At 42.2% G+C, this 10,688-nt stretch overlaps 2 protein-coding genes across 4 annotated transcripts; one reads left to right on the top strand and one right to left on the bottom strand.

Moving 5' to 3' along the window:
• The first annotated feature begins 261 nt into the window (after positions 1–261).
• On the top strand, positions 262–4,005 carry LOC123102617 (calmodulin-binding protein 60 C). 3 transcript variants are annotated; one of them, XM_044524027.1, is made up of 11 exons: positions 262–511; positions 596–695; positions 1,000–1,070; positions 1,230–1,714; positions 1,831–1,991; positions 2,109–2,306; positions 2,382–2,544; positions 2,632–2,720; positions 2,811–3,092; positions 3,241–3,319; positions 3,413–4,005. In XM_044524027.1, the coding sequence occupies exons 1-11, from the start codon at positions 414–416 to the stop codon at positions 3,718–3,720; spliced, it is 2,034 nt and encodes a 677-aa protein (XP_044379962.1). In that variant the 5' UTR covers positions 262–413; the 3' UTR covers positions 3,721–4,005. The 3 variants fall into 3 exon arrangements, with proteins under 3 accessions (XP_044379962.1, XP_044379963.1, XP_044379964.1); XM_044524028.1 differs by having other exon boundaries at positions 327–511; positions 770–1,070; XM_044524029.1 differs by having other exon boundaries at positions 496–511; positions 775–1,070.
• Positions 4,006–4,089: 84 nt separating this feature from the next.
• On the bottom strand, positions 4,090–10,415 carry LOC123102616 (kinesin-like protein KIN-14Q). The gene is made up of 19 exons (XM_044524026.1): positions 10,064–10,415; positions 9,327–9,493; positions 9,102–9,245; positions 8,660–8,917; positions 8,502–8,573; positions 8,343–8,408; positions 8,111–8,203; positions 7,781–7,915; positions 7,579–7,660; positions 7,397–7,492; positions 7,139–7,315; positions 6,948–7,054; positions 6,689–6,864; positions 6,437–6,598; positions 6,100–6,353; positions 5,850–6,013; positions 5,585–5,743; positions 4,783–5,201; positions 4,090–4,690 (listed from the first exon to the last, which is right to left on the bottom strand). The coding sequence occupies exons 1-19, from the start codon at positions 10,182–10,184 to the stop codon at positions 4,528–4,530; spliced, it is 3,015 nt and encodes a 1,004-aa protein (XP_044379961.1). The 5' UTR covers positions 10,185–10,415; the 3' UTR covers positions 4,090–4,527.
• Positions 10,416–10,688: the final 273 nt, after the last annotated feature.

Raw genomic sequence — 10,688 nt, forward strand, 5'->3', positions numbered from 1 at the left:
TCATTAATAAAAATGAAAAATAGAAAATATGTACATTGAGCTGCCTGTTGTCGTCAACTACAAAGGAAAGAAGAACAACAAAAAGAAACGTCCAAACGCACTGCCACAAAACGCAAGGCGAAAGTACCAAAGAAGAAACGGATCCGCCGTTGACAATCACAAGTCAAGTGTTGCACTAAAAGCGTAGGCAACTCAAACGCTGCCACGTCTTGTTTTTGGCCGGGGCTTGGATTATTTGCCTGTTTTACTTTGGCCCGAGAAAATCCCCGTCTTGGCCCGAGAAAAACCAAAGAAGCTGAGATTAGGGAACTTTCTCAGCTTGTTCCTGCGGGTTTCCCTCCATTTCTTGCCCCCTTCCTCCTCCTCTATATCAGCCCCCCTGCCAATGGACTCCTCCTTCCCTTTCTTCCCCAATGGCTTCTTCCAAGCGGCCCCGTCCATGTTCCGGCGACGGTTCCGACGGCGGCGGCGAGCTCTCCCGACCTTCCAAGCGTTGGAGATCGCTCGTCATGTGAGTCTCCGACGCCTGGTCAACTTACCTTGTTTATATGCGATCCTGGGCTGATCTGAAGGTCCCGTGTTTTTTGGGTGGCAGGCATGTGAGGGGGAGGACCATGGGTCTGGGAGTGTTTGGCTTCAGAGGGGTCAAAGGGGAGGAGTTCATGACCATGTTCAGCAATATGGTTCGGAGAGTGGTAAGCACTTGGTCAAACAAACCTCTTCCTGTCTCGCTATGCCTTTTGATTTATTTATGAGAATTTTTGTCTAGGCTAGAACTTCTGATGACTGTGAAGGAAGGATTCTTCAGAGAAACTGTTCCAAGGAACAGCTAAAAGAAAGGCCTATTATTCATTTGTGAAACGTTGTGACATGCCGCGATAGATATATCGACATTTATAACAGCTAAAGGCCAAGCATATGCTGTTCTTGATACTCTTTTTTTTCCTTCTTAATATCATCTGTAAAAATTACAACCTTTTTCACATCTGCATATTTCAGGTTTCGGAGGAGGTAGAGAAAGCCATGTTCAGACAATTCAGTGCAGCAGCAGCAGCAGCAGCACCTCCAAGGTGAGAGATACACTTCTCCTTTGCCATAAAACTAGATTCCATTTTACAAAATGTTTCAAGTAGGTCTCACTGGTCTTCAAGTAGTAGTACATGCTAAGCTGCATCAATATGCTTCCATTTGCTCAATTTTGATGCTAATTTTTTGAGCTATATATGTAGGCTATTAGTTGGCCAGAGCCAGCGTCCGAGGTATCAGCTCACGTTCTTGAATGATCTAAAACCTGTTTACACCATGATGAAGTTAGAAGCCAAGGATGGGTCGGCCCTTAAGGTGGCCATGGTTGAAAACCTCGAAAACGACCAGAAAAACGTTGTCAGGTTTGGTCATCTTTCTTCGGTTAGGGTTGAGGTTGTAGTCCTCCATGGCAACTTCAATGCTAAAAAAGAGGAATGCTGGACTCCTGAGGAATTCAGCAAGCATATAGTATGGGGCCGAGAGAAAAGCGCAAAACTCCTCAACGGTGATCTGACGCTGAAGCTCAGTGGAGGGGAAGCTTTTCTTGGAAGTGCTAACTTCACTGATAACTCCAGCTTCACAAGCACTAAGAAGTTCAGGCTAGGGCTGAGGCTTGTCAATGCCTCTGGAGAGAGGGTTCTTGAAGGAATCACCGAGCCTTTCCGCGTGAAAGAGCGCAGGGTGGAGGGTAATGCCTATTTGCCTTACATTGAAGCTTTTCATTTGGTTTTATTTTCTTCTTCACAAATGTGTCTTCTTCGTTTGGAGCTGAGACCGATCATGTGCGTCTTGCTGCTTTTGTAGGATTTGAAAAGCACTACCCACCTAAGCTGGGCGACGAAGTTTGGCGTTTGAAAAAGATTGGTAGGAAAGGGGCTTACCACCAGGCGTTGTCAAACAGTGGAATTGATACTGTGCAGAAGTTATTACACTCTTATGTAAAGAATGAAGAGAAGCTATTGAAGGTAAAGGCTCTATGTTTATATCGGAGTACTAACTAAAAAATACTGCATGCTGCTTTTGTAAAACAAAGTTGCTGAAATTGGACTAACAAGTTCTTTCGGTTTCTCCTCTACCTCTAGACTTTCCCCAAGATGTCACCAGCAGCTTGGAAAGCCATCATAGGACATGCCATGACGTGCGAAGTTGGCGACACTCTTTACATGCATGAAATTAAGGAAACCAACATGGAATTTTTCTTTGATGCCATACTTCAGCTTGTTGGGGTGAAATTTGGTGATTGTTACAAGCCCTTAGATAAGATTCACCAACCAGAGAAGGTGCTTTATCCTCACTTGCTTCAGATAGCAGATTTTCTCACTAATGCTCTAACATTTAACGTTCTTTATTCACAGAATTTAGTCGAGACTCTGAAGCAAAAGGCTTATGAGAATATTAAGGATGTTCAGTATGATCATATTATGATCAACAACTGTCCTGTACCACTTCATAAGTTTCATGCAAAGGGTGCTTCTGGGTTGAGTAATGCTCTTCAAAATCAGCAGATACTGAATTATGGTACCATCTTGCCTGTTCTATGAGTTCCATTCACTAACTGCAATAATTCCTTAAGAACATCAATCGTTGATGTTAATTCGTTGGCAGGTCAGCACAGTAGGTTTCAAGGAGACTTCTTGACTAGTCAAGGACTTCAATCAAAGGAGAGATTATGTTCTTTCCAACAAGCAACTGATGTAAGTAGTAATGCTTCAAGCATAAACTATGGTAAATGATAAGAAACATATAGAGGTTGCTCTAAGACGCTGTCATCAATTTTCATGCAGGCTTCAGTGGATATGTCAAGATTTCTGCAGGGTCAGACTTCCAATGATGTTAGCCATCAAATAGTCACCAACAAAGTTACACCATATGATCCAAGCCAAGGAACTTTCTTACCTCGACCAAGAATCACACAGCTACGTATACCAAATATTGAAAGAAGAGATTTTGGTCCAGATGCTGAAACTTCTGCTATTGCTCATTACAACATTCAGGCAGGTCAGGTTGTTATGCAATTTGGTCAGCATGGACAGAGCCATTCTCATTTCTCTGAACAATCATACAGTGTAAGATAACTTTTTCCTGTGCAAGCATGGTGACATTTACTTTTGGAAGTAATCTCTATCAAAAGTGACTCTGGATATAAATTGGAACTGAACAATTCATTGGGATACTCTTAAACTGAACAAAATCAAATATCTTTTGCGCCTGCAGAGCTTCCCTGTCGGTAGTTTAACGTCTACGGATACAGCCATGGATTCTATGCAGCCTCACTCCCAGCTTACAAGCAGCAGTAATTACTCTGAAACGTTACCTTTACTGCTAATTACCTGATATTTGATGGTGACTTGCTTTGGATCTTATTAGTTCTGGATGACATCTGCAGGGGAGAGTTTCAGCAAGCAACCTGACCTACTATGCAATGGCCAAACACTAAATCAATCAAATCAAGTTTTTGCTGGCTTACAGCCATCAAGAACAAACAGCTTTGACTCGGTGGAAAATGATCAGCTCATACAACGCTTCATTTCTCAGTTTTTTAGCAGTGAAGGGGCAGCGACACCTTTGTCGCCACGCAAGTGGGTTAAGATCAAGGCAGCATTGAAGCTAGCATCTGTAGGGCGACTCTCCAGAGCTTCGAGAAGGGGTCTGCATAGTCCCCCGGGAAGGGCAAGGCTGGTACCAACAACATGACCCTGCTGAATAGTGTGGATAACAGTTGTGACAGAACAATGTGCGGATCAAGGATCCATCTTGATGTTGTACTCCATAATATTGATGAAGTATATAATCTAATAATCTAGTTAGTTAAAAATAGCAGTATTGTGACAGAACAATGTGTGGAGCTTGTATTCTGATCTGTTAGCAACAGTATACACAAGTAAATATATCTGGATCTTAGTTGTGACAGAACAATGTGTGGAGCTTGTATTGTGATTTGTTAGCAACAGATATATAAATAAATATTTCTATATCTTAGTTATTTATGAATACAGGAGTCAGACCATGTAAAAGACATGCAATTTCTTCACTCTTGCTCCTGAAGTTCATTAGAGACAATCCTTTTAAAATGAAGTGAGGTGCTTTTATTAAATGCCGTGGAAAAGTTGTCTGCTTAGCTCGATACTTGCTATAGAAGAGATCAAGTAAAAAGATGCTATAAACATGGCTAGCCTGTCTATTAGAAGCAACTACTTACAAGGTGCAGCGCTCATGAACAATTGGTACAACAGTAATTTCTAGTGTGGAGGACGTACACATCCCAAATATGAAATTCCCTTCATGTTTATCTTCTTTCTGTCCTCTTGAAGATCTTCCATCTATATTCAATGTAATAAAATGATCCATCCAGTGGATGTAAATCACTCCACACTGTTGATCCTTCCAAGGAGCTTCAAGAAGATAATTCTTTTGAAAAGCTTTTTGTTGCTCTGATTTGCCAGCACAATGCCATGCACAGACGAGGATGATGGCAGAAAAAACCACCTTCGCATTGATTCATTACTTTACAGTGTTAGTCTTTCCACTTGGAGTTCTTCTTCCATCTGTGCCACTCAAAAGTTGTTTGCCATTCTTGGTAGGTGTTTTTTGCACAGAGCTCCTGACTGGTGTTTGTAGTCTTTTCTGCGATTGTGGTGGTGACTTGCATGTTGGATTTGTACTCCTGAGTTATTCAAAACCAGAAGAACAGGTTAAAGCGACCTAATCATGTGCAAAGAATAGTTTCATTTGAGTCTAAATAGCAGCTGGCCTCACCTCGTTGTCATATTATTTTCATTCTTTTCCCTAGGCTTCTTTTTATTTGAAACGCCTCCATTGGTAATGCCAACTACTTTCCGGCCACTGGCTGACATCACCATGTCCTGGTCCGAGGAACAGCTGTTGGTAACACCATTAAATTCGTCCGACTCCTCGCCTGGTACTGATTCAACCCTACCCTTTTGCGGCCCCGGAGTGTATCTTTGATAGAACAAATTCGGAAGCAGGGTGTGAGTGGTGAGATTAGGTTCCTGCTCTCGAACAGAATTGCTATTCTCGAATTGGTTGTCACCAACAGCTGCGTTATCAACCCAGCAATTCTTGACCGAGTTAGGCGAGTTATGCTCGACGTGGATGCCAGAGCCAGGAATATCAAACTTTAGCGCTTTTTGCATCGGAGTGACATTGTTCCGGACCTAATAAAAAAAGGAAGAAAATATACATTGAACCTATATTAGAGTTCCACATGTCAAGAAGATTAAGATTAAAAGATACTTACGGTACAATTTCTGTTTTCTCAATTGGAGAAATCTGACCAATCCAATCTCTTTTCTAAATTTAAGACCTATATCTACAAACTATCTACAAAATAAGTCCGCTTAGTAGCAAGCTTTTTTCAAAAGACATTTCTATCTTAGAAGGGTTTCACTGTCCTCAAGTTATGGGTCTACCTGTAGATAATATTTGACAATATTTTTTCTGAGGTTGATACCGCAATTAGAACACATGAATTCTGTCAAATTAATACAATTTTTGTGATATCCAAGAGAAAGAGCTGAGATGGCTAGAAAAGAGTCACCTCTAGGTTTCCAACGTCTTCCATTGGCTGCCTGTTTTTTCGGAATACAGGTGTTGCATTGCCTTTGTTGATTCCGTATATGTTTGGGCTTGACTGTGTGCTCTGAATGTTCTCTGGTTCTCCTTCCTTCTTAGCCAGTGTTGCCTTGAGGCAAGCAATCTAAAATGCACAAAAGAACATAAGTTTCTTATACATCTCAATGGCAATGGCACGGTGCTACCTACAGCTAAGTCACAGAAACAAGAAATCAAGAATAAGTACGTACCTGTCCTTTCAGCTCCCTAACCTCACCACCTTCTTTATTCGCTTTTGCCGTGCCCAGCTCAACAGAGGCAACTCGTTCAGCAAATTTCAAGGTGCTTATTGTCTCATTAACAGCGTCTGGTTCAGGGCTTATGTGCACAAACATCAATGTTTTTGCTTGTCCTCCTGAACATCAACACAATGTTTATCCCATAGATTGTATATTTTGGTACCAAGAAAGTGAAATTTAGGATATTAACTTCGCAAAGTACCTAGAGAATCTTGCAAAAGCTGGGTAAGCTTGCTGTTGCGGTAAGGGACATGAGAGTTTTTCTGGGCAAGGGACGCGATCACATCTCCGAGTGCTGAAAGTGACTTGTTTATGTACAGTGCTTCCTTCAGTCTATCTCCTACAACCTCAGATTTATCAACTCTTTCACTACCGGCTAGATCAACAAGATGCATGCAACCTCTCAAGATTGTCCCAGATGTTAAGTCACGTCCTTGAACATGAACAGTCAGGCAACTGCATGTAAATTTCAGTCATAAGTATAAAGCTAAACTATACAGGTAAAAACTCAGTATAAACAAGGTATGTCGATGCCAAACCTATGAGAGCGGCTGCTTCGGTCGTTAATGGCTGTTGAACCTACCACACGATTCTTTTGGCCTTGATTCATCAGTTCAGCAACATCAGAGGTCGATGTGACAGGAACTATGCTCGCATCTGGAACTGCAAGCCCTTTCTGTGAAGTATTTCTTATCTCTAATGTGCTAAACGTTAAGGAGATTCAAGATATTCCTCAAATAGCTAAGATCCAAGATTAACAACAGAAAATTTTCTAATATAAAAAAGGATATCTTCTGTTTCCACTATCCTGAAGGAGATCTCTCACTTGCTCGTTGTAGATCTCAATCATCTGCACAAAAAATTCGTAATTGATTGTCCCCTTTCTCTGTGCTTTAAGATTAAATAAGTCATTTAGTGCTCTGTAGTTGACACCAACGCTTTCCTCGCTCAGTACATTAGGTCCACTCTGCACAGCATCATAAGAATGGCCTTAGCTCTTTTACCTTTGTGCTACGAATATTTAGATAATATTTTAACAAAGCTTATTACCATTGTATAGGTCTTCCCTGATCCAGTTTGGCCATAAGCAAATATGCAAACATTGAAACCATCAAGAACCGAACGGATCAATGGTTGCATATCCGAAAAGACTTCCTCTGTATTCATAAAAAGAGAACTGAAGTTCGGTACTCAATCAAAGTCAAGCTAATTATGAGTAAGCATATGCAAGAGTATGTAACCTTGAGTGGCTGCTGGGCCAAAGACCTTGTTGAAAGTAAAAGATTTGCTTCCATCTTTTCCATATTTTGCGGGAGTGATTATTGTGATTGTTCTTTCTTCCATGCCAGCAACACTGCTGGAGGAATTTGCTTGTCCAGGTAGAAAAGGCCTCACTCGACAATACACTCTAATATTTCCTGGTGATAAAGTCAAACAAAATTTATGATGTAGACTAGTATGCTTAATATCTTGTTTCATTGAGCACCAAAAATGGTTACCTTTAAGATCCTGTATTTGGTTGTACAACTTGCGGTTATCCTCAAGAACTTTATGATAGCCAGAAGCCGCGTTAGAGAGGATGTACAGCTGCCTACCTGTTATAATGTGTTGTAAAATATGGTGTTTCTTAAATAGATTTGTAGGAAAAAAACTGATAGATGCAAAATCAGTTATAGGTTACCAATTTTAGTAAAATCTTCAGAGTACTGTATTCTCAATTGTTCCATTCCAGACTTGACAGAAGAAAGGGAATTTCTTAATTCCTACAGTGAGCATATTATGTTAAAAGATCAAGCAAGGAATGCACAAATAACGGAAAATATGATCAACCGAAATGCGGATTAGGGAAGACCAAACAAGGAATGTAAAACAAAAGGAAATACCTGGATACGTTTCTGTTGTAATTCAATACTTATTTCCGCCCCTGGTTGGAACTGTTCAGCTGCACAATCATCATTCCGACCTACAGAGCTGACCTCTTCTGTCACCTTCAAGAGATTTGGCTTCTCTTCACCCATCTTCATTTTGTTTGACAAACAATGAAACATATTAGTACATGAAAGCTCTCCGGCCATGTAGAAACTTATTTATCCTGAATACTGAATGTGTTTTTTTTTTTTGCAAGGCCTGGATGTATAGTTGTTGACATCCAATTTAAAAGCAATGCTCACTGTCTACATGTCTGGCTAATAGATGGCAAGAAACAAGCATACCTTAACTCGATTACTGGTGGAAGTTTTTTCTGGCAATGGTTTCTCTGGTCTGGAAAATAGGTCGGATCCTTTAAGGTCACCTATGCAATTCACCTGTGATATTTTTTTCCAAATTAGTAAATTTGCACTATATATCATCATCATATAAAAGTTCTATGTGATACAACTAAGAAAGTGCCCAAGAATATTTGGATAAACTTGATCTTCTCAATAATAGTGGAACGGAACATACCAAGTGCCGGTTTGCAGCTCGACACTCATATTCCTGAATAACTTTAATCAGGAGTGACTCAACAATCTGCAAGTTGGCAAAGACTTTGGTTTCATTTTGTATGTCTACCAAGAGCGGCTGCATGACGATCAGCTATATATTTAAGGAAAGTAGGCTAACCAATGGGATTTCTTCTGGTTTCTTATCCAAGAGTAGTGTACGCACAAGCATGTTAAGGGATTCTGAAGTAGTCTACAAAGGAAGAGATACATGTCATTATGGAGTACATCACATGACTGAGTGTGAAATAGGAACTGATATTCCATTATAAGACTTACCATCTCAGTGGATTCCAGACAACAATCAGTTTCTATGCTTTGCTCTGCTATTAAAACTTTCTGGATTGGCTCTGTTGTGTGGCTTCTCATTAACTTATTCATAAAAGCATCAGAATTCTTGAGTATGAAATGCTTTCCAGACGTCGAAGGCTTTGTAATGCTGCCATATTTACATGGAGTCTGTCTCCCTGTTGTCTTACTTTCACTGAATGACTTCAGAGCAAGAATGCAATCGACAACTCGAACACCCTTGCCACCCTGAGTTCCAGTTGGCAGATAAAATTGTTACCTTTTTGCCACAGAAAAGTAGCCCAAGCATTTACTTTGTAATTCATTTGAAGTGCCTTACCAATAAGGACATAAATCCAACTAAGGAATACTGAATTTATAAGCTAAATGAACTTATGGCATGAGCTCTCAATAAAAAATGTAAAAAAAATACCTTCTCCAAGTCAGACAGCTCAAATGTAGGGAGCCCTATATCTTGTACACTGACAAGGAAGTTGCGCAAATTCTCAAAGTACTGATATGCACACAAAGCTGAGCCATCAGCAGGCATAACGGTATCTGTGCGGGCTTCCACGACCTAAAATGTATGGGTATAACATCACTGTGTATTAGCATGCATGGCAGCTAACTAAAGTAGAAGTACTGAAAGTGCAACTACCTTAGGTATGGCGCCGGGCTGGACCTTGTTCAGTGCATTGCAAAGGACAATTCCATTTCTCAGCCCAAGCCGAAATTCCTCCTGAGAGGGCTCTTCTGGCAGGTCCCTTGCACACACGATCCCGACTGTTCTTCGCAACCAGCTGGCTGCATCATACCGTCTATTTGCTGCATTTTCAACCCCGGTAAATCATAAATTCACATTGCGCCGCTATATTGTAGCAATCATGCATAGCAACTGTACTAAGAACCATCACCATCATACATTATCTATTTTAAAACACAAGTCCATATGCTCAGTGTTGGGTTACCACAAAATTATGAAAGGACTGCCTCATGAACCAGCACAGTAGTATAATTTGCAAAGCGAATGATACAACTGGCCCAGTGTCATCATTAGGTACCATCGCAGCAGTATAATTTGCTAAGTAAACAAGACAATTGGCAGTTTGGCACAGTATAATTTGCATAGCGAGCGATACTACTGGTACTATCCACTGACTTGGGACCCAGATCACACCATGAAATTTGAATTCAACTGCATCTGGTCACTGCCGCACATCTCGCCTAAATCAAAAGCCAAAACGCCGAGATCACGCCACCGTGACATCGGGATGGGAGTTTCCCCGCCCGGGCACTCATTTCTCCACCCCCAGTCATCCAGCGAACCAAGAACGTCAAATCACTAAATTCCCGCCCCGCATTCAGCGCGATCCGCGCATGTGCCCGCGGACTCACCTGCCTCCTGGGCCCGCCGGGCGGCCACGTCGATGTCTTTCACCGTCCCGTGATTCCGCAGCGCGCCCTCCGCTACCGCCGGGTCCAGCTCCCTCTTCGTCGCGGTCGCCGTCGCCACCATCGTCCCTGGTCCAAGAAGGCCCGAACCAGCACCTATCCCGACGAGCCGACCGACTGCCGTGTGTCCGCTGGGAGAGAAGAGAAGAGAAGATGGAGCGTGGGGGAGGAAGGCCGGGTTGGGGTTGGGTTTGGGGTTGAACTCGTCTGCAGTGGTGGGGTGGGGTAGTGAGTCCCGAGGGGTTCTTCCTTGTGTTTTCGAATGGTGGTGGCGCTCGCGAGGGGAAGAGAGCGGTTGGGGTCGGGGGGGTGTTGATGACGTGGGGTGGGGCACTGGACCGGGCTTTTCGAGGGGGTAAATAAATGTAGATACTCATGTTTTGTTTTTTTAACTGAGAAGAAGATGAGAAGGCCAGACCACGTCTCGTCGTGCTGCTCCGCACCGTTGGATTTTGCGTGCACGACGCCGATAGTGATTAGGGCATTCTATTTGTGTGCCCTCGGGTTGCTTAGTACGTACTCATCAGTTTTACCTCATCCAACAAACGTCCCTCGCTTTTCCCCTCCA

Source organism: Triticum aestivum, chromosome 5A, assembly GCF_018294505.1.
Source record: "Triticum aestivum cultivar Chinese Spring chromosome 5A, IWGSC CS RefSeq v2.1, whole genome shotgun sequence".
NCBI lineage: Eukaryota > Viridiplantae > Streptophyta > Magnoliopsida > Poales > Poaceae > Triticum > Triticum aestivum.